This window comes from Physeter macrocephalus, chromosome 14, assembly GCF_002837175.3.
Source record: "Physeter macrocephalus isolate SW-GA chromosome 14, ASM283717v5, whole genome shotgun sequence".
NCBI lineage: Eukaryota > Metazoa > Chordata > Mammalia > Artiodactyla > Physeteridae > Physeter > Physeter macrocephalus.
The window spans coordinates 38,167,096-38,187,700 of NC_041227.1; the positions used below are offsets into that span (position 1 = coordinate 38,167,096).

The 20,605-nt window shown below is 38.2% G+C and overlaps 1 protein-coding gene across 11 annotated transcripts in view; it reads left to right on the forward strand.

Moving 5' to 3' along the window:
- NDUFAF5 (NADH:ubiquinone oxidoreductase complex assembly factor 5) overlaps positions 1-20,605 on the forward strand; it is a 32,638-nt gene that overhangs the window by 3,026 nt on the left and 9,007 nt on the right. For 7 of the 11 annotated variants that reach the window (XR_448131.4, XR_003683259.2, XR_003683260.2 and 4 more), the window contains exons 3-8: positions 3,436-3,499; positions 4,742-4,789; positions 6,279-6,382; positions 9,284-9,323; positions 12,384-12,581; positions 16,962-17,022. Coding sequence is in view for 5 of the 11 variants with exons in the window: in XM_024123300.3 (XP_023979068.1) it covers positions 3,436-3,499; positions 4,742-4,789; positions 6,279-6,382; positions 9,284-9,323; positions 12,384-12,581; positions 16,962-17,022 (515 nt within the window). In the remaining 6 variants the exon portion in view is untranslated. Of the gene's footprint in view, positions 1-3,435; positions 3,500-4,741; positions 4,790-6,278; positions 6,383-9,283; positions 9,324-12,383; positions 12,582-13,859; positions 13,977-16,961; positions 17,023-17,442; positions 17,601-20,605 lie in introns of those variants that run through there. The other 4 variants (XM_028499988.2, XM_028499989.2, XR_002891680.3 and 1 more) reach the window with 3 other exon arrangements.

Here is a 20,605-nt window from a genome sequence, read left to right on the forward strand (position 1 = left end):
AGGATTAGTGATTTTAATCACTCTTAGATCTCTCCTTTTTTTATGTCTGAGAGAGCAAGTATTCTTTTCTCATTGTTGTCTTAAAAAAGAATGAATGGAAGCACAACTCAGCTTCTCTCCAAGACTGAATGGCTATTCCATTTGATTTGGTCAAAAGTGAGTAATGGAAAGATTGCTCCAAAAATGGATATAATTTACATGTGGATTTTAAGATTTACTAAACCTAACTTAAAAAGTTTAAAATTATAACAGAACCTTTTACCATCTAAGTGAAGGAGAGAGTCTACCTAGATTTGTTCCCCCATCAAGTTATATGAGACTTTGGCCATTATATCTTAGGTATTATTAATAGCAATAATGGTTTTATGACAATTATATAGAGGCAGATTTGAGAAAAGAATACCTTCATCAAATATTATTAAAACCTTGATGGATTCATTGCTCTATATTAGGCATAACAAAAGCTTTATAGGTTTGAGTTTACAGCCAGGTAGCAGGAACCACAGTTAAATAATGGTTTTGCTATAGAATTGCTCTGTGATGTTAGCAAATCACTTTTTGTGCTCTTTTGTGTAAAAGACACATTAAATTAGACCATATGGGATGAATTTATTACATTTGTCTATTCAAAAAAGGGGAATTTTGTAAGATCACAAACTCTTGAAATCATATTTTGGATATATCCTGGCTACTTAAAAGAGTCTTGGGGTGAATCAGTTTCATAAAGTTAAATTTTAATTATTTTTTAATAAACTAATTAATTTATTTTTGGCTGCGTTGGGTCTTTGTTGCTGCGCGCGGTCTTTCTCTAGTTGCGGAGAGCGGGGGCTACTCTTCGTTGTGGTGCACGGGCTTCTCATTGCAGTGGCTTCTTTTGTGGCAGAGCACGGGCTCTAGGCGCGCAGGCTTCAGTAGTTGTGGCACGCAGGCTCAGTAGTTGTGGGGCACGGGCTTAGTTGCTCCGTGGCACGTGGAATCTTCCCAGACCAGGGCTCGAACCCGTGTCCCCTGCATTGGCAGGCGGATTCTTAACCACTGCACCACCAGGGAAGCCCCAATCAACTTTTGAATGAAGACTTGAGAAATTAAATGCTGAGAACTTGATATCTGGAATGGCAGCATCTAGATGAATTTATTACCAGGATTAGTGATTTTAATCACTCTTAGATCTCTCCTTTTTTTATGTCTGAGAGAGCAAGTATTCTTTTCTCATTGTTGTCTTAAAAAAGAATGAATGGAAGCACAACTCAGCTTCTCTCCAAGACTGAATGGCTATTCCATTTGATTTGGTCAAAAGTGAGTAATGGAAAGATTGCTCCAAAAATGGATATAATTTACATGTGGATTTTAAGATTTACTAAACCTAACTTAAAAAGTTTAAAATTATAACAGAACCTTTTACCATCTAAGTGAAGGAGAGAGTCTACCTAGATTTGTTCCCCCATCAAGTTATATGAGACTTTGGCCATTATATCTTAGGTATTATTAATAGCAATAATGGTTTTATGACAATTATATAGAGGCAGATTTGAGAAAAGAATACCTTCATCAAATATTATTAAAACCTTGATGGATTCATTGCTCTATATTAGGCATAACAAAAGCTTTATAGGTTTGAGTTTACAGCCAGGTAGCAGGAACCACAGTTAAATAATGGTTTTGCTATAGAATTGCTCTGTGATGTTAGCAAATCACTTTTTGTGCTCTTTTGTGTAAAAGACACATTAAATTAGACCATATGGGATGAATTTATTACATTTGTCTATTCAAAAAAGGGGAATTTTGTAAGATCACAAACTCTTGAAATCATATTTTGGATATATCCTGGCTACTTAAAAGAGTCTTGGGGTGAATCAGTTTCATAAAGTTAAAAAAAAAAATCTTCATTGTTGCAAAAATCACCCTCGTTTCATCTGTTTCATTGGTTTCGTTATTTTAAAAATCTGAAAAATAGCTAATTCTCTATACTGTAGTCATTCATTTGCCTGGATTTTAGGTCATTTGCAATTTAATAAATGAAACGTTAAATTTTCCAAGTCAAATTGGATTTTACAATCTTTTTATGTCATGGTACTAATCAAAACACAGGTCTGTGGAGGAAACTGCGATTTTGGCTAAAAGCATGTCTTAAAATAACAGTAACCCTTTGGAATTAAATTATTAAAAATAACAGTCTAAAATGTCTTACACTAATGTTCTATTATTAGAATAGCTTGTATTGTCAACACTGATCTTATTTTTTTTTTTAACTAATCCAACAGATTATTAAATGTCTTATTTGTGCTATCTGAAGCTTACTTAGTACTGTTAAAGTCGGTGATAATAATAAGTCCTAACTATTGTTGAACAGTTGTACTGTGCTGGATATTTTACATGCACTGTTTCATAAAATTCTCATACCAACCCTGAGGAAGGTAGTAACTTTTGCATTTTATAGATGGGGAAACTGAGATCCAGCAAGATTAAATCACTTGTCTGTGGTCACAGAGCCAGTAAATTGCAGGCCCAGAATTCTAACTCGTGTCTTTGTGATTGCAAAGGCTATATGCTTCCCCAGGCCACACTGCCTATGTTCACAATCAAGATAGAGGGCATTAGGTAAATAAATGGTTCTCTCACCAGTGGTTCTCCAGCTGTGTACTGGTGTTCTATTGACATAGGTTTTTAACAGAAATTGAAAAGGAACTTTTGCTTCCAATAGGAAAAATGTTATTAGTGGATAAAATTAAAAAAATTTTTGTCACAAATTTTTCTTAAACCTATGACCCACAATTGGATGTGTAAACTGATTTAGTATGACATATATTTGGAGGAGATGGCATTGCATAGGGGATAATAGTTCTGGTTCAGGGTTCAAACTGACTGAATTCAAGTTCTGACTGCTGCTTATTAGTTGAGTGACCTTGGATTGACTTACTTAACTCTGCATACTTAGCACACTGCTTTGAACCTGGTAAGATTTAAGTAAAAGTTAGCTATTAATTTTGTTTGATTTTTAGTTTATCATGTTATCCTTCACATGATGATTTCTAAGTCATCAAAAATTTGAGAAGTAGGGATAGTAGTAAGTTCCTGACAGGTATGCCAAATATTTTCATGTTCATTTACATTAACTTCTTTTCATTCTTTATCTGGGTATATTATCAAATTAAAATACCCCCTACTAAATCAGTTCTTCACATCCACATCATGGAGCAACCTTATGGAAAGCTATTGATTGTGAGGTCCTGTGAGTGGCTAGGCCAGACAGACTTGCCGTGTCTGGTGTGTTCTCTGATGGATGCACCTTGTGAGGCAAGGCAGCAAAGGCAGATGATATAATTTTTTTGAAAGCTGTGTTCACTAAAACATTTTTACTTAAGAAAATTAGTTTTTAATAATTATTTATGGACTGTATTATTATAGACAAATATGACTTCTGTGTCTGTTTTTCAGAGATTTCCCCCTTGCTTTGGATGTCGGTTGTGGAAGAGGTTACATAGCACAACATTTGAATAAGGTATATTTACTTGATGACTTAATTTACTTTGAGAAATAAAATTGGCTAATTTTAAGGAAAGACTTTCCTAATCAATTTGTATCATATTTAGATTTTGATTATATCAGAATTGCTCATTTCTTTGCTTTTTTTAAAGTGATGGAACCAGTGGTTGTTTTGTGTCTACTAAGTAGTTTTTTCTTAAATTGTTTTTTCTTTTCTTTGAATCCATTTTATACGGTGTTCCTACTGATAGTTTATTTAAGTCTATGTAAGATACATTGTACTTTATTACCATTTTGTTCAAATATTTTTAATAATTCACAATAAAAATCACATTGACATTCATTTGGAAGTTTTATCTATGAAAAATATTCATTTCATCAGTTGGTTAGAAATCTTGTGTGTGATGAAATATAAGTAGCCTTTATTAATGCTTATACCATTTTATTTTTCAATTTGTAATTCAGACCAAAAAACATTTATTAATTGTTTTAGCCTCTCTATGTAGCACACTGTGCTGGACACAGATTAAAGTGGGATTTCTATATCAAATCTACTTAGAAATAAAGTACACTTGAGCCAAGGCAGGAGGAGGGGTGTGTATGAGCCTCTCCAAATACTGTTATTGATAATAGTAAATGCCATGGAAATGGTACAGTCATTAAACTGCAACAGGAGTCAAGGGAAAGGAAAATCAGTAGGGTTTCATTTGATCAAAGGCTTCTGAAAGAGCACAGAATCTGACCTGGGATTTGAAAGAATCTGGATTGGTGTTTCATAGGCATTGGAAGTAATGGCATAGCAGGAGGGAAGGTGGAGGTAGAAAGCTGTAGGGTGTGATACAGTGATGTTTAAGAAAGGTTAATTTGGGGATTGTATGCAGGAGGGACCTTCTGTGGTACAAGAGTGGGGACTAGCTCTCAGCATATTATGCCATAGAAAAGTTAACACATAGCCGTAACCCAGTGGAGTAAATTAAGGATGCTGATTATTCATACCTGTGTTCTCCATTTTATTAAATATTGTTAAATATATTATATGTAGGGTTGACTGCATATATTTAATTCTATGTAACTTAATATGTGTTATTAAAAATATTTGTGTACCATACTAATTACATGCAGAAAAATTCCCTTACAAAGCTGAAAATTAATCTATAATTATCACTTTTTCCTTTAGTAATTTCAACAGTTGTTTTGTTTGATTTGTTACTGGGTATTTTTGTTTTTGTATTATCTGATCAACTTTATTCCGTTTCAGGAAACTGTTGGAAAGTTTTTCCAAACAGACATTGCAGAAAATGCTTTGGTAGGTAGCTTTTTAATACTATTGGTTTCTGATCTCCTGGTTTGGTTTTTAGTTCTTTACTTCTTTATTTTTATTTCCTTCAAAATGAAATTAGCTGTTTTTTTCCTGATTATAAATGTAACACAGATAAAGGAAAGTAAAACAGTACAGGAAGTATAATGGAGGAAGGAAAAATCACCCTTTGTCCCACCACTCAGAGGCAACCACTGGTGACATTTTGGTCTCCACCTTGTAGGCATATAATATCTCCCCAGCACTGTTTTATACAAACATTATTATGCTAACATGCCATATTTTTCATAGAATACCATTCTTTTATATCAATGATTGGTATATATATATATACACACACACACACACCTATTTATACAGCTATATAGTATTCCAGCATATGAATATTCCACGATTTATTTAGCTAAATTTCTATTGAAAGACAGTTGTATTTCTAGTATCTCAGTAACCAACACCGTGATGAACATCCTTATATAAATCAATTTTGATTTATTTTCTCCCAGGGAATAAATTCCTAATAGTGGAATGTATGGATTCATTGATGTTCAGCTTTAAATTTTTAATATACATCTCCATACCGCCCTTAGAAAGACTGAAGAACAGAATTAAACGAAAGCGCTCTTTTCTCCTCTTTGGCAACACTGGGCCATTTATTCTGTCCTTCTCAGTGTAATAGGCAGAAAGTAGAATTTCATTGTTTTTATTTACATTTCTTTGATTACTAGAGTAGCCAAATAGCTCTTGATGTCTTTTGGCTACTGGTTTTTTTCAATTTGTGAATTTTGTAAGTAATTTTTATGATGTGCCTGTACCTTAGTCCTTTATCTACTTTAACCTTGGCATGTTCCTATTCTAGGTGGTTTGTAAGAACTTGCTTTTTAGGGATATTAGTTTTTCTTCATATATTTAAAAAATATTTTCCCAAATATATTGTTTACATTGTTTATTGCTTTTTAGAAGTTTTTGATTAGTTTATCATCAAGTATATCGATCTTTACAATTTCTGGGTTTTTGTTTGTTTGTTTGTTTGTTTTTGTGGTATGCGGGCCTCTCACTGTTGTGGCTTCTCCCATTGCGGAGCACAGGCTCCGGATGCACAGGCCATGGCTCACGGGCCCAGCCGCTCCGCGGCATGTGGGATCTTCCCAGACCGGGGCACGAACCCATGTCCCCTGCATCGGCAGGCGGATTCTCAACTACTGCGCCACCAGGGAAGCCCAGTTTCTGGTTTTTGAGTCACGTTTACTTAGGCATTTTCATCTAAGACTATAAAAGTGTTCACCCATATTTTCATCTAGCAGTTTTCTGGCTTCAGTTATTCCACTGAAACTTTTAATTTTTTTAATTTTTATTTTTTGGAAGGACGAGAAACTACCAAGTAAATATAACATTGACTTAAGTGTAACAAACAATGATTGTGTTAATAATTAAGATGTTATATAAATGTGTTTTTGAACTTCTGTTTTTTAACTTTTAGAAAAATGCCTTAGAAATGGAAATTCCTACTGTCAGTGTTTTAGCTGATGAAGAATTTCTTCCCTTCAGAGAAAATACATTTGATCTGGTGGTTAGCAGTTTAAGGTTGGTAATCCATTTGTGCTTTTAAAAAATATATGTTAAAAATAGATAATTTATACTATAAAGTTTTAATATTATAAGGTAAATAAAATAGATAACAGAGTAAATATCTTAATAACTTATTTTAAGTCACAAACCAGTTTTCTCTGGTAAAGAATTATGGATGATATGCTCTCTAGTAGAGATAAGTGATATAGTACCTCAACTTTTTTTCCTCCCCAACTTTCCTTAATTTGCTAAAGTTTATCTGTGTTAGAAGGATTTTCCTCGCTGACGTAACCTAGTTACATGTTGATGGGGCAAGAGTTTGAAAGAGTATACTGGCTTCAATATTCAGATGTTAGAGCACCCTTATAAACTCATTCTGGCAAATAAGGAAAAGCTTGTATTTCCTTTAACTTTAATTCTTCTACACAGAAACGTAGTCCTCAAGGTTACTTTTTCCCTTTGTGCTTCCTACCATGTCCCTCCACATTTATTACAAAAACATATATTATAAATGTTTGTTGAATAGATTATAATGTACAAGGCACTGAGCTCGATGCTTTGGGGAATTGAAAAATGAATTCAGACAGGAATCCTGTCCTCAAAGACCTCAGCATCTAATAGAGAAAATAAAATATTCTGTGTGGTGCCTTATTTCTCCTAATTAGTATAGTCAGATTTTTTTTTCAAAGATTCAACATGCTCAGTTCAGCCCTTTTAATGGCTGTTTTTAGGGTGACCTATCATTATGGTTTGCCCAAGACTTTACCAGTGTTAGCACTGAAAGGCCTGTGTCTCAGGAAACCCCTCAGTTCCAGGCAAACTTGGAGAGTTGGTCACCCTTGCTGTTTTCTTTAGTTAGTTTGTAATTTTTTCTCTGCTTTTTGAGGTGTGCTGAACAAACTTAGAAAAGTATTCAGTTTGTATTGTGAAATGGAAAAGATTACAGAGCCTTGGTCTAAGGGAAAGAGCCCTGGGCAGAGAGTCAGAACCTGAGTTTTAACTTTAGCTCATGTGCTTGCTATTTGCAAGTAACTACTGTAATTCTGTCACTTTCAGTTTCCCCATAAGTATGATAGAGTTTATAATATGACCTTAATTTTTAAAGTATCAAATAATTGTTAGAAAGCGTTATGAAAGATAAATGTGAGCTTAACATAGTATGGTTTGAAATGGGTCTTTGGTGCTGTCCTGGAATTCAGCTAAGAGGATGCCAGCTCTACCAGGAAAGTGTGACCATACTCTACAGAGACTGAGTCTTGTGGTTATACGACACCACACTCTGGGAGAGGGTCAAATAGAGTCCAAAGACAATGCAAGACATTTCTAAAATTAAGCTTTAAGTATATAGAACTTTGAGTTTATTTATTCTTTTTTATAGTCTTAAAAAATATGGGATATTATTTATCAGAAAACTCATTGAGTTATTTTTGATGAGTAATACTGTTTGCCTTGGGAAAATTATAGGTCTGATGAAGTGGCTTCCCCCCCCCCCACCCTACAAAAGTAGGACTTAGAATTCTGTATATATCTAGCTTAATTGTTTGATTTAATTGGTGAACTTCCTTGAATATGTCATCAGGTCCTTATTTTTACTACTTCAAATAATTTCTCAGAATAGCACTGTTTAAATGAGATGCCAGATAGGGATGATTTTTACTTTATTTTTTCCCCAGCTTTATTGAGATTTTATTTATATATAACATATGTAAGTTTAAGGTGTACCATATGATGATCAAATACATATATATATTGCAAAATGATTACCACAATAAAGTTAGTTAACAATTTTCATCCCTTCACATAATTGCAATTTTTTGTGTATGTATGTGGTGATAACATTTAAGATCTACTCTCTTAAAAACCTTCAATTATATAATACAGTGTTGTTAATTATAGTCACCATGCTGTGTATTAGATCCCCAAATCTTGTTTATCTTAAAGCTGGGAGTTTGTATCATTTGATGAACATCTCCCTGTTTCCCTCTGCCCCTGGCAGCCACCATTCTACTCTGTTTCTATGTGTTTGGCTTTTTTAGATTCTGCATATAAGTGAGAACATACAGTATTTTTCTTCCTTCGTCTTGCTTATTTCACTTAGCATAATGCCCTCAAGGTCCATCCATGTTGACCCAAAAGGCAGGATTTCCTTCTTTTTTTATGGGTGAATAATATTCCTCTGTGTGTGTGTGTGTGTGTGTGTCTGTGTACACACCACATCTTTTTTATACATTCATCTCTTAATGGACACTTGGATTGTTTCCTTACCTTGGCTACTGTGAATAATACTGCTGTGAACATGGGAATACAGATATCTCTTCAAGATAATGACTTTACTTCCTTCAGATAAAAATCTAGATGTGGGATTGCTGGATCATATGGTAGTTCAATTTTTAATTTTTTGAGGAACTTTCATACTGTTTTCCATAGCAGCTGTTCCAGTTTACGTTCCCACCAACAATGCACAAAGACTCTCTTTTCTCCACATCCTCACCAGCCTTTGTCATCTCTTTTTGTTAATGGACATCCTGATAGGTGTAAGGTAACATCTCATTGTGGTTTTGATTTGCATTTCCCTAATTATTAGTGTTGTTGAGCATCTTTTCATATACGTGTTGGTCATCTATATGTATGCTTTAGAAAAGATGACTTTTACTTTATTCATTGAAGACTATTTGGAGAGATAATCATATCAGGAAAGTGATATACTGTCACATTTTCTCCTGCAACAGAAGGAAGGTAATTCCCTAGGAATATTTTTTATTTTAAAACTTGTATGAAAACAATCAGTGAATTTTGATATGCAATTTCAAACCTCAAAATTTACACCTTTTTTGTGGCTTATCATTATACTAGTGCTGCTCGTACTAATTAATTATACACATTAAGCTAAAACAAATGTGTGTTTTATTATTTTAGTTTGCACTGGGTGAATGACCTTCCTAGAGCACTTGAACAGGTAAAAATCTTAGTGTTGATTCTAATAGCCTGTGTTATTTTGTTTATTGTTAGCAACTTATAGATGTTTCTGTTTTTACACAGAAACTTATAGATGTTTTCCATTTTATATTTTTGACAATTGGAAACGGAAGGAAATAAAAAATTGATTATCTTCTGTCGGCCAGATACACTTGGTGCCCTTTGGCATATTAAGAAGTACATTAGTGACTCCCTGTTCCCTGAGAATTAAGAAATCTAATTATGGAGATGTTACTAAAGTTTTCATAAATATTTAAGACTTGTACAAAATAGTACTGATATCATAAGACATTTTCTGTGTGGCTTTCTTTTCTTCCTGAATTGCCTATAAATTTTTCGTGGGTGAGAACCGATTTGTTCCTACAGTGTTTGTATCTCCCCCATGCCTGATACTTAGGCAATGCTAGTAAATGCTTCTTGGTTGATATTGATCAACAAACAGGTGAAGGGTGGGTAAAAAGCCTCGTGTTCAGAGGAGGGAAGGAGATCACTGTGGCTTGGAGTGGCCCAGGAAAGCTTTAAGAGGAAGGAATTTCTTGAACAGGGCCTCAAAGGGTAGGTCAGATTTGGAGTGGGAATACACTCCAGGAAGGCAGAATCCCGGGATAGAGGGGAGGTGTAAGAGACTCAGGAGCCTGAAAGGTCAAAGAGGAAGCCTGTTGGAGAATTAGTATAGAGCCAGGTGTAGATGAGGAATTTTGGGACCAGATTTAGGCAGACTAAGGTGACAGATTAAGGAATTAGGAGTTTTTTCTTAAGGCAATTCAGAGCCACTGGAGAATTTTGAAGAGGAAAGTGACATGATTAAAAAGCTGGTAGGGGCTTCCCTGGTGGCGCGGTGGTTGCGCGTCCGCCTGTTGAACAGGGCCTCAAAGGGTAGGTCAGATTTGGAGTGGGAATACACTCCAGGAAGGCAGAATCCCGGGATAGAGGGGAGGTGTAAGAGACTCAGGAGCCTGAAAGGTCAAAGAGGAAGCCTGTTGGAGAATTAGTATAGAGCCAGGTGTAGATGAGGAATTTTGGGACCAGATTTAGGCAGACTAAGGTGACAGATTAAGGAATTAGGAGTTTTTTCTTAAGGCAATTCAGAGCCACTGGAGAATTTTGAAGAGGAAAGTGACATGATTAAAAAGCTGGTAGGCAGGATAATAACTACCATATCTTAAGCATATACTGTTTGCCAATCACTGTGCTCTGTTTTATATATGTGTTAAATAACTCTGCAGGATAGCTTCATTTTGCTGATTAGAAAACTGATACTGGAAGTTGGTTACATGGAAGAGAGACTGTTTCAGTGGCCCAGGCATGAGATACACTCAACTTATGTGGCAGTGGTAGGAGTTGAAAAGAAGAGAAAGGTATTTAGGACTCTGCAAAGTAAGAATCAACAGTTTGGTGGCTGGTTAGAGCTGAAGATCAAAAAGAGTCAGGAGTCAAAGCTTGCCTTAAAATTTTGAGTCTGGATGCCTGGAGAATAATTAGTAAAAGTAGGGGAAAGATGGTAGTGATTAGGTAAAGGGAATAGAAAATGGTAATTAACAGAAATATGGCATTTGGAAAAGGGAGTTGGTTTGAGAAAAAGTGTTGTGTGTGTGTTGGATGTACTGGGGAATGGGAGGGAGTAAGTTTACCAAGAGACAGATGTTCATGGCACACAGGCAATTAAAGACAAATTTAGAGTTCTGGGAAGCTCAAGGTAGAGATTGGAAAGTGATCCTTGTGAAATCCATGGGAACTGATAAGCCCTCTGTGGTAGAGAGAAGCTGAAGAGAGCTGAGGACTAAATTCTAGGTATGTTATATTAGAGTTTGGTGGCAAGAGAAAGAAGGGGCAGAAGAAAAAACCAAAAGATTTTACAGTCGGTTTGCTTATATACTGTTTTGTAATTGCTTCATAATGTATTAAATATAAATCCAAGATGCATACTTGAATTAGAAGAGCCTACTGTGATTTGGGTTCTGATGTACTTCAGAATCCACCCTGTCCTGTAATGTTCCTCGTTGTTGAGAATAGTCAGAGTCAAAACTAGTTAAAGATTGTAGTTCTAAGAGTCATTGAGTAAACATTTATGATACTGGAATTCATTCTGGCTGCTATTTTGCTCAAGTTATCAATTAAAACTGGTTTTTGTTTTAAAGCTGAAAAAAAAGTTGGTTACCTCTTAATTCTGTATGCTACTGGGTTAATATGTTAATATTTTTAACTAAAATGTTACTAGATTAATGTTGTGAATCATAATGGTTTCTCTGTAAATCAGTTTTTTCTGCATAATAAGCCACCTCAACTTTTTGTTTTAAAAATAATTAGCTCACAATTTTGTGAATTAGGGATTTGAGCTGGACTTAGGAAATTCTTCTGGGTCTGGCTTGGCTTACCTGTGTGTCTGATCTGCCAGTGGATTGTCTTGGAGCTGTCGATGGCTTCAGCTGGGACGCCTGGCTGATCTCTTCTCCTCTTCCTCTCATCCTTCACCAGGCCAGCTCAGGCTTGTTCACAACGTGGTGGCCAGACAGGGCTCCTAGAGAGCAGGTGGAAGCAGCAAGGCCGTTGAGACCTCGGCTTGACACTGACACACTGTCAACTTGCTCTGCATTCTTTTGGTCAGTGCAAGTCACAAGGCTAGCCCAGATTCCAGGAGGGGGAAGTAGGCTCCATCCCTTAATGGGGGTTGTTGTTGAGCAGCGTTTCAAAGGGCACAGATACAGGGAGGATGGTGATTTTTGTACTCTACCACACTTTAAATTTTTTTTCTTTCAATATTTTACTGATTATAAGAGTCAGTTTTGTCTATTATAAAAAATTGAAAACATATAAAATATTTTATAGATACTAACACTATCAGTAAATGTCTATCTTTACAACAATATTATACTGCAGTACCTTTCTGACAGTTGGTTGTCTGTTATTTATTAAATTATCTGGTTATTAATTTGACAAAATAAGAATGGTAATCATAAAATATTGATCTAGATACCATATATCCTTTTAACATTTTTATATGTAAAATGTTGAATAGTTTTGTTGTTTATGTTTATTACAGATTCGTTATGTTTTAAAACCAGATGGAGTGCTTATTGGTGCAGTGTTTGGAGGTGACACTCTCTATGAACTTCGGTGTTCATTACAGTTAGCGGAAACAGAAAGGGAAGGAGGATTTTCTCCACACGTCTCTCCTTTCACTGCTGTCAATGACCTAGGACATCTGCTCGGGAGAGCCGGCTTTAATACGCTTACTGTGGTAACTATCAAAAGAATTGAGTAACCCATTAATTACACAGTTCAGAAATAATCACTGTCTCTTTTTATCTTGATTGACACAAGGTAGGAATGTAAAATTTTTATTATCCATTACCTGAATAAGTAACTCAAACAAAGAATGTACCTCAGTTAAGGAGGCTATTTTCTTTTTTTTTTTTTTTTTTTTTTGCGGTACGCAGGCCTCTCACTATTGTGGCCTCTCCCGTTGCGGAGCACAGGCTCCGGATGCACAGGCTCAGCGGCCATGGCTCATGGGCCTAGCCGCTCCGCAGCATGTGGGATCCTCCCGGACCGGGGCACGAACCCGTGTCCTCTGCATCGGCAGGCCGACGCTCAACCACTGTGCCACCAGGGAAGCCCAAGGAAGCTATTTTCTAAGACATGCTACTCCATCACAATCTTCAAACCCAGAGTTAGGTGTAACATGAGAGTTAGAGCATCCCAGAGGAGGAGGGAAGCGGGTGTATGGGAGCATTCACAGCATTGCCTCTACCACCAGCCCTCACGTGAAGTGGTGCCGTGTGAGGCAGAAATGAGAGAGCGTGCATTCACGAGGCCCAGGGTTAGATCCAGGTAGAGAAGGGAGGACAGGGGGCTGTACACCATCAGGGCTGGAGAGATCTGGGAAGAGGTCCCGAGACCATTAGTGATGAAGAAACAAGGAGTCACCACGGTGCAGTGATGGTGCAGGGTGCTGGTGTCTGACAGTATAATTGGGATCCTTACCTTGCCCCTTTAGTAGCTAGGGGAATTTGGGGGATTTACTTCACCTCTCTGAGCATTCATTTTTTTAAAAAAATGCAAATGTTACTCACCACAGGTGGCCGTTAGGATTAAATAATTTAAAGGATGTAAAGTACCTGGACCTTCACAATAAATGCTCAATAAGTACTAGTTCCTGCCTTCCTCTCTCCTCCTCCCTCTACTCCTAACACTTTCCAGGTCGAGGCTTCCCGCAGGGACGCATCCAGACAGTGATTCCCCCTTCAAACCTCCTTCAGCAACAAAGTCATTCTAAAAGATGTCATTACTGCCTTCCAGAGACTGGACTTGCCATGATTTTCCAAACCCCTTAGGCCTAAAAGCATCTCTAAACCTGATTAGAAGAAATAGGAATTTTTTTAACGAAGAAAGGCTTCTCATTGCATAATTAGACACTATAAACTTAAAGTAACTTTTTAAGGAGATGTAGTGTTAGTATATTTCATAAAATCAACCTACTGAAAATGGCTTGTCATATCCTTCCATGCTTTGATAGAAAGCAAGGGGCGTAGACCAGCAGGGCCTCTGATGTTGGGAAGGGAAGAGACAGAGACTGGGAACTGACGACAACCCTCACGGAGTGATGTTGAAGAACTCGTGCCCAGTCAAACAGGTTAGTCAGCAGTATTAAGGGACTCAAAAGTCATTGCACATTAGGAAAAAGATGAGACTTCTACTGAGTCATCGAAAGAAAGTTAAATTTTGTTAACTGCTTGCAGTTTTCTATGGTTGTAAAGTGAGTTGTGTGTTCTAGAAAGATTTCTACTAAAAATGTTTAACCTGACATTATAACATTTCAAAGCCTACATTTCTGTTAATTGGGAATTCAAATAATTCAGAATACCTTCCATATACTTCTCCAAAATTGGGCAGAATGACTCAAACATTAATATAATGCAAAAATATTGCTGTATAATCTTCTCTATAGTTTATAAAATTAGTTGCTAATTTAATATATAAAATCTATAGAAATTTGTTCCTTGAGACATACATTGTCTCTAAAGTGCTGTATTAACATTGCATCCTAATTCATTTTCTAACACTCCCATGCAAGAAAGCTTTTATATAATCAATTACACAGGTTTATGTTTCATACAACATTAGATATTACTTTTATACTGCAATGGATTTTTATTTTTAAAGTGAAATCAAGTTAAATTAATATCATGTAATTATATTTACATTTATATGGCCCTCTTAGTGAATTATTTTTAGAGTTAGTTGGCATTCTACATGAAGCTCATTTCCTTTTAGAATAGTTTCCAGGCTAATATATTAGAAGAAAACTGCAAATATGGTCCCGCATCTTAATTTGAATAAGACCTTTGACAAGGCTATTGTGGTACTCTTTTGATTGAGAAGGAGGTGGTGCTTTTAGTTGCTTTCGTTGAATTGTTTTCAAAGGATATTGTTTAATGGTTAGGCATTAGCCTGGAAGGAATTTTATTTTTAATCTTAGAATCTCTTTTTAAAAATAATTTCCCCATGTGGAAAAATATATAGAAGGGACTATCCAGAGATGGTCTTATTGAAAAGTGCACATACAACCTGATCCATGCATATGTTTTTTAAAAAAAATGAAAAAAAGCACAAACAAACCATGTATAGAGAGAGTAAGAGAGTGGGTCCAAAATGAACAGAAGTCTCCTGCCTTCTGACACCCCATTCCTTTCCACAAGGATGACTTTGGTTAACTGTCTTGTATATCCTTTCAGAACCCTTTCAGAACACTTTTTCCTCACAGACTGGAGTATAGTTATATCACTTAAATGTACATATGCAACAATATATACTCTTTTGCTTTTTTCTATATGCACTCTTTTTTTTCCCCCAGTCAATAACATATCTTGGAGATCCTCCCCTACAAACATACATCTACCACATTCTTTTTGACAGCTGTATAGTATTTCATTGAATAGATATACTTTATTTAACCTGCTCTCTGTTAATGGACATTTAAATTGTTTCCAGTTTGTTGTTTGTTTTTTTTATACTATTTCAAAAATGCTGCAATGAATTTTCTTTTACATAATCTGTCAGATCAATTTCTAGCAATGGCATTGCCTAGTCAAAGAATCTATGCATTTCAAATTTTGACAGATAGAGTAAAATTACTCTCCATAAGGTAGCATTAATTGACATGCCTCATCAACAGTGTGTGTTAATCCGCCGCTTATACTTTTGTATCTCTAATGTTAAAAAAAAATAGTAATTGGTCATTTTGTTTTGCATTTCTTTAGGAATTAGAATGGACGTTTTTGATAAGTGTTCCTTAGGGTTTTGTATTTTATTCTGTGCAACATTAAAGTCCAAAATTGGGAGATGTAGTTAACATACTAGATAAAGCTACAGAATACAGAAAGATCTAGATACTTCAAAAGTGGTTAGAGGGGCTTCCCTGGTGGCGCAGTGGTTGCGCGTCCGCCTGCCGATGCAGGGGAACCGGGTTCGCGCCCCGGTCTGGGAGGATCCCGCATGCCGCGGAGCGGCTGGGCCCGTGGGCCATGGCCGCTGGGCCTGCGCGTCCGGAGCCTGTGCTCCGCAACGGGAGAGGCCACAACAGGGGGAGGCCCGCATACCACAAAAAAAAAAAAAAAAAGTGGTTAGTGCCAATAAGATGAAGTTTGAGATACGTGCATTTTGATAGCAAACTTGAAAAAAAGTGTCCTATATTCAGGGCTAGTTTCCAATGTAGGCAAACTCCTACATCTGAGTGGTTAACACAGAGTTTTTATCACATCACAGCCATGGTGGTTGGGCAGCTCCTCTCCATCCTGTAGTTGTGCCATCTCGGCCTTGTATCCTTTAAGGTCACTGCAGCAGAGACGGCCTGGAAAAGGCTCACTAGCTCTTTATTACCTTGCCTCCACTTCACTTTTCTCTTGCCAGGAGAAACGTCTGGGGTTGTGAAGTGTCAAGGAGTACCTGGATGTTTGGGGAGCATCAGTGGTCTCTGCCACTGTACCAACAGTGAACTCCTGTATCAAACTCCAAAAAGAGTGGGGTGTCATTGCTCAGCAGTTCACTTGAGAAATAAAGTGTGTTTGTGCCAGCCATGTGCCCTTTCCTAAACTAGTCCGTGTAGTATTCCTGCATCACTGGGAGTAGAATGAAAGCATCTTGGGAGATGACCCTTTTTGGCTTGGTTCTGGGTGTCACATTTTGAGAGAGAGTGAGATTGATATTGACTATGTAGAGAAAAATGAAGTCAGCACATGTAAGGATCTATAAATTTTGTCTAGAAGCCTAACCCCTCCCCCTAAAAAAATTATAGTGTCCTGGAAGAGTTTTCAAAGACTTGAAGAAAAGGGTAATTGTTTGCAGAGTAGAGAATAGACTTTATTCTGTGTTAAACCCAAGGAGAGAATTAGAACCAGTTGATGGAGTTAAAGAAAGATTACTGTTAGAATGGCAAGCATTTATTCTGCAATTTGAAATCTTTGTAAATCAAGTGTAAGCCAGATGACATCTGTGAAGAATACTGTAAAGAAGATTCCTGCTTACCATGAGAGATTGGTCTGGGCAATCTCTACAGCCTCTTTTCTAATCTGGATTTTTGGTAATGAATGCCAAAGGATTTGTCTTTCTTTTTGAATAGGACACTGATGAAATTCAAGTTAACTATCCTGGAATGTTTGAATTGATGGAAGATTTACAAGGTAAGACACTTTAAAGAATTTTTAGACTCCATATGAGAGTTGTATTTTGAGGGCTGGCTATGGCAAGCACTGGGGCCAAGCACTAGAGATATGCTGGATGAGGAGAAAGCGGACTGTCTTCATGGAGTTTATACTGTAAAATGGGTGAGGCCAACATGAGGCAGCTGCCACAAAGATAAACGTTAAACTAGGATTGTGGTAAGTGCTGTGAAGTAGAGGAACTTAGAGCTGTGACTGCCTGTGAAAGGCTGGCAGGACTTTCTTTTCTTTTTTTTAACATCTTTATTGGTGTATAATTGCTTTACAGTGTTGTGTTAGTTTCTGCTATATAACAAAGTGAATAAGCTATGCATATACATATATCCCCATATCTCCTCCCTCTTGCATCTCCCTCCCACCCTCCCTTTCCCACCCCTCTAGGTGGTCACAAAGCACCGAACTGATCTCCCTGTGCTATGCGGCTGCTTCCCACCAGCCATCCATTCTACATTTGGTAGTGTATATATGTCCATGACACTCTCTCATCTCATCCCAGCCTACCCCTCCCCCTTTCTGTGTCCTCAAGTCCACTCTCTACGTCTGCGTCTTTATTCCTGTCCTGGCAGGACTTTCTTTTTCTGTTGTTTTTTTTTTTTTTTTTTTTTTTTGTATTTTTGGCGGTACGCGGGCCTCTCACTGCTGTGGCCTCTCCCTCTGCGGAGCACAGGCTCCGGACACGCAGGCTCAGCGGCCATGGCTCACGGGCCCAGCCGCTCTGCGGCATGCGGGATCCTCCCGGACCGGGGCACAAACCCGCGTCCCCTGCATCAGCAGGCGGACCCTCAACCACTGCGCCACCAGGGAATCCCCTGGCAGGACTTTCTTGAAGGAGCATGTGAGGGCGGTAGAACACCTCAGTGACTTTCTCCAGCAACACTTGGCAGCTCAGATCCAGGCACAGGTAGAAAGAAAGCAGGTAGTTGGGTTAGTGTAGGATTGAGGGTTGCCGGGGGGTTAGGTGGGATAGGTCCTGGTGTGGGAGAGTCAACAAAGTCCTGTCTGAGGAAGTGATGGTTGTGCCCTAAAAAATGAAGCGGGGTCACTAGGCAAAGCAGGGAGGAAGTGAGTCCTAGGCACAGAGAACAGCATGTGCAAAGGCCCTGTTGCAAGAAAGAACATGGCAAGAACTGAAAGAGGGCATTTTGGCCAGAATACAGGGAGTAAAAAGAAAAGTTGACTGATTAAATTGGTAGGTAAATGGGGGACTTGTAACCTTTGGTAAGATTGTTTGTCTTTATCTTAAAAGGCCCCTTGGGCTTCCCTGGTGGCGCAGCGGTTGCGCGTCTGCCTGCCGATGCAGGGGAACCGGGTTCGCGCCCCGGTCTGGGAGGATCCCACATGCCGCGGAGCGGCTGGGCCCGTGAGCCATGGCCGCTGAGCCTGCGCGTCCGGAGCCTGTGCTCCGCAACGGGCGAGGCCACAGCAGAGGGAGGCCCGCATACCACAAAAAAAAAAAAAAAAAAGGCCCCTTGAGGTATTTTAATGGGGGGAGGGGTCATGATGTCAGATTTGTATTTTTTTTTTTTTAACGGATTGGCAGATAAACTAGTAGGAGACTTAACAGCTGGAAAGCTTACTGAGAAATGATGGTGGTTTGGTCTAAGGTGGTGGCAGTGGAGATGGAGAGAAGTGAATGGATTCTGGAGATGTTTACGAGATAATTGTGACAGTTCTTGCTGATGGATTACACATGGGCCGATGAAGGAGAGAGACATTTCAAACATAGCAGTGAGTTTCTGGCTCTCCTAGCCAGATAGATGGTACCCTTCATTGATAGAGAAACAGTAGAAGATGACCAAGTATGGGCAGGGACAGCTCTTGAGTTCACACTTGGGCATGTTGGGTTGGAAACGCTTTTGAAATAGCTGAAACGACGTCAGGTAGGCAGTTGAGGGTGTGGCTGTGTAGCTCAGAGGAGGCAACTGGCCCAGGTAAACATTGTGAGTCATTTGTAAATAGGTGATGTTGGAAGCAGTAGAGAGGTCATGGCCTGGGAGAAGCTTTGAGGAGCAGCAAGGACACAAACCCAACCCCCCAACCCCGAAAGATGCGAGGCTGCTGACTGAGGGGGAGGCTGGAGAGGTGGTTTGCTCAAAGGAGAGCCTCAACTTAACGTCAGTGAGAATTTATGAGGTCTGATTTTTTATCACGCAAATGGCATAGACAATTTTGATGAATGGGGGAAGCTGAAGGCATCAGAAGTGTGTTCTCTGAAACCCAAACTCTGCTTACCTGGGGGAGCCTTAATCTGGATCCTGAAAAATTGTAAGATGACTTAAAGCAAGTGGATTATAAAAATACATACCTCATGTTTGTTTACAGATTTAATAGTTTTTCATAAGCACTGTTGCACTTGCTTCTCTAATAACCCTCTAGTAACTACTTTACCCCTGTCCTACAAGTCAGAAATATTAGGCCCAAAGAGAACACTTGCCTGTTAGTGGTAGAACTGGGTGCTAAACTCTTGCCTTCTTGACCCCTGTTCTGGCACTCTCTTGACTGACTCTCCTGCTTCTTGTAGCTGCCCATTTGTAACAAAGTCCATTTTACCTATCATTCAGCCTCCTCTGAGTACAGTGCTTCTGTCAGCTTTATAAGGGGAAAGATATATAGTCAAAAACTTACTCTTGTAGTCATACTTATTTTTTTAATTGGAGTATAGTTGATTTACAATGTTGTGTTAGTTTCAGGTATGCAGCAAAATGAATCAGTTATACATATATCCACTCTTTTTTTAGATTCTTTTCCCAAATAGGCCATTACAGAGTATTGAGTAGAGTTCCCTGTGGTATACAGTAGGTCCTTATTATTTTATATATAGTAGTGTGTATATGTCAACCACAATCTCCCAATTTATCCTTCCCCCACCCTTACCCTGTGGTAACCATCAGTTTGTTGTCTACATCTGTAACTCTATTTCTGTTTTGTAGATAAGTTCATTTGTACCCTTTTTTTAGATTCCACATATAAGCAATATTATATGATATTTGTCTTTCTCTGTCTTACTTCACTCCGTATGACAATCTCTAGGGCCATCCATGTTGCTGCAAATGGCATTATTTCATTCTTTTTTATGACTGAGTAGTATTCCATTGTGTATATATACCACATCGTCTTTATCCATTCCTCTGTTGATGCACATTTAGGTTGCTTCCATGTCCTGGCTATTGGAAATAGTGCAGCAGTGAACACTGGGGTGCATTTTATCTTTTGGAATTATGGTTTTCTCCACATATATGCCCAGGAGTGGGATTGCTGGATCATATGGTAGCTCTATTTTTAGTTTTTTAAGGAAACTCCATACTGCTCTCCATAGTGGTTTTACCAACTTAACATTTCCCACCAACAGTGTAGCAGGGTTCCCTTTTCTCCGCACCCTCTCCAGCATTTATTGTTTGTAGATTTTTTTTTTTTTTTTTTTTTTTTTTTTTGTGGTATGCGGGCCTCCCCCCGCCGCGGCCTCTCCCGCTGCGGAGCACAGGCTCCGGACGCGCAGGCTCAGAGGCCATGGCCCACGGGCCCAGCCGCTCCGCGGCACGCGGGA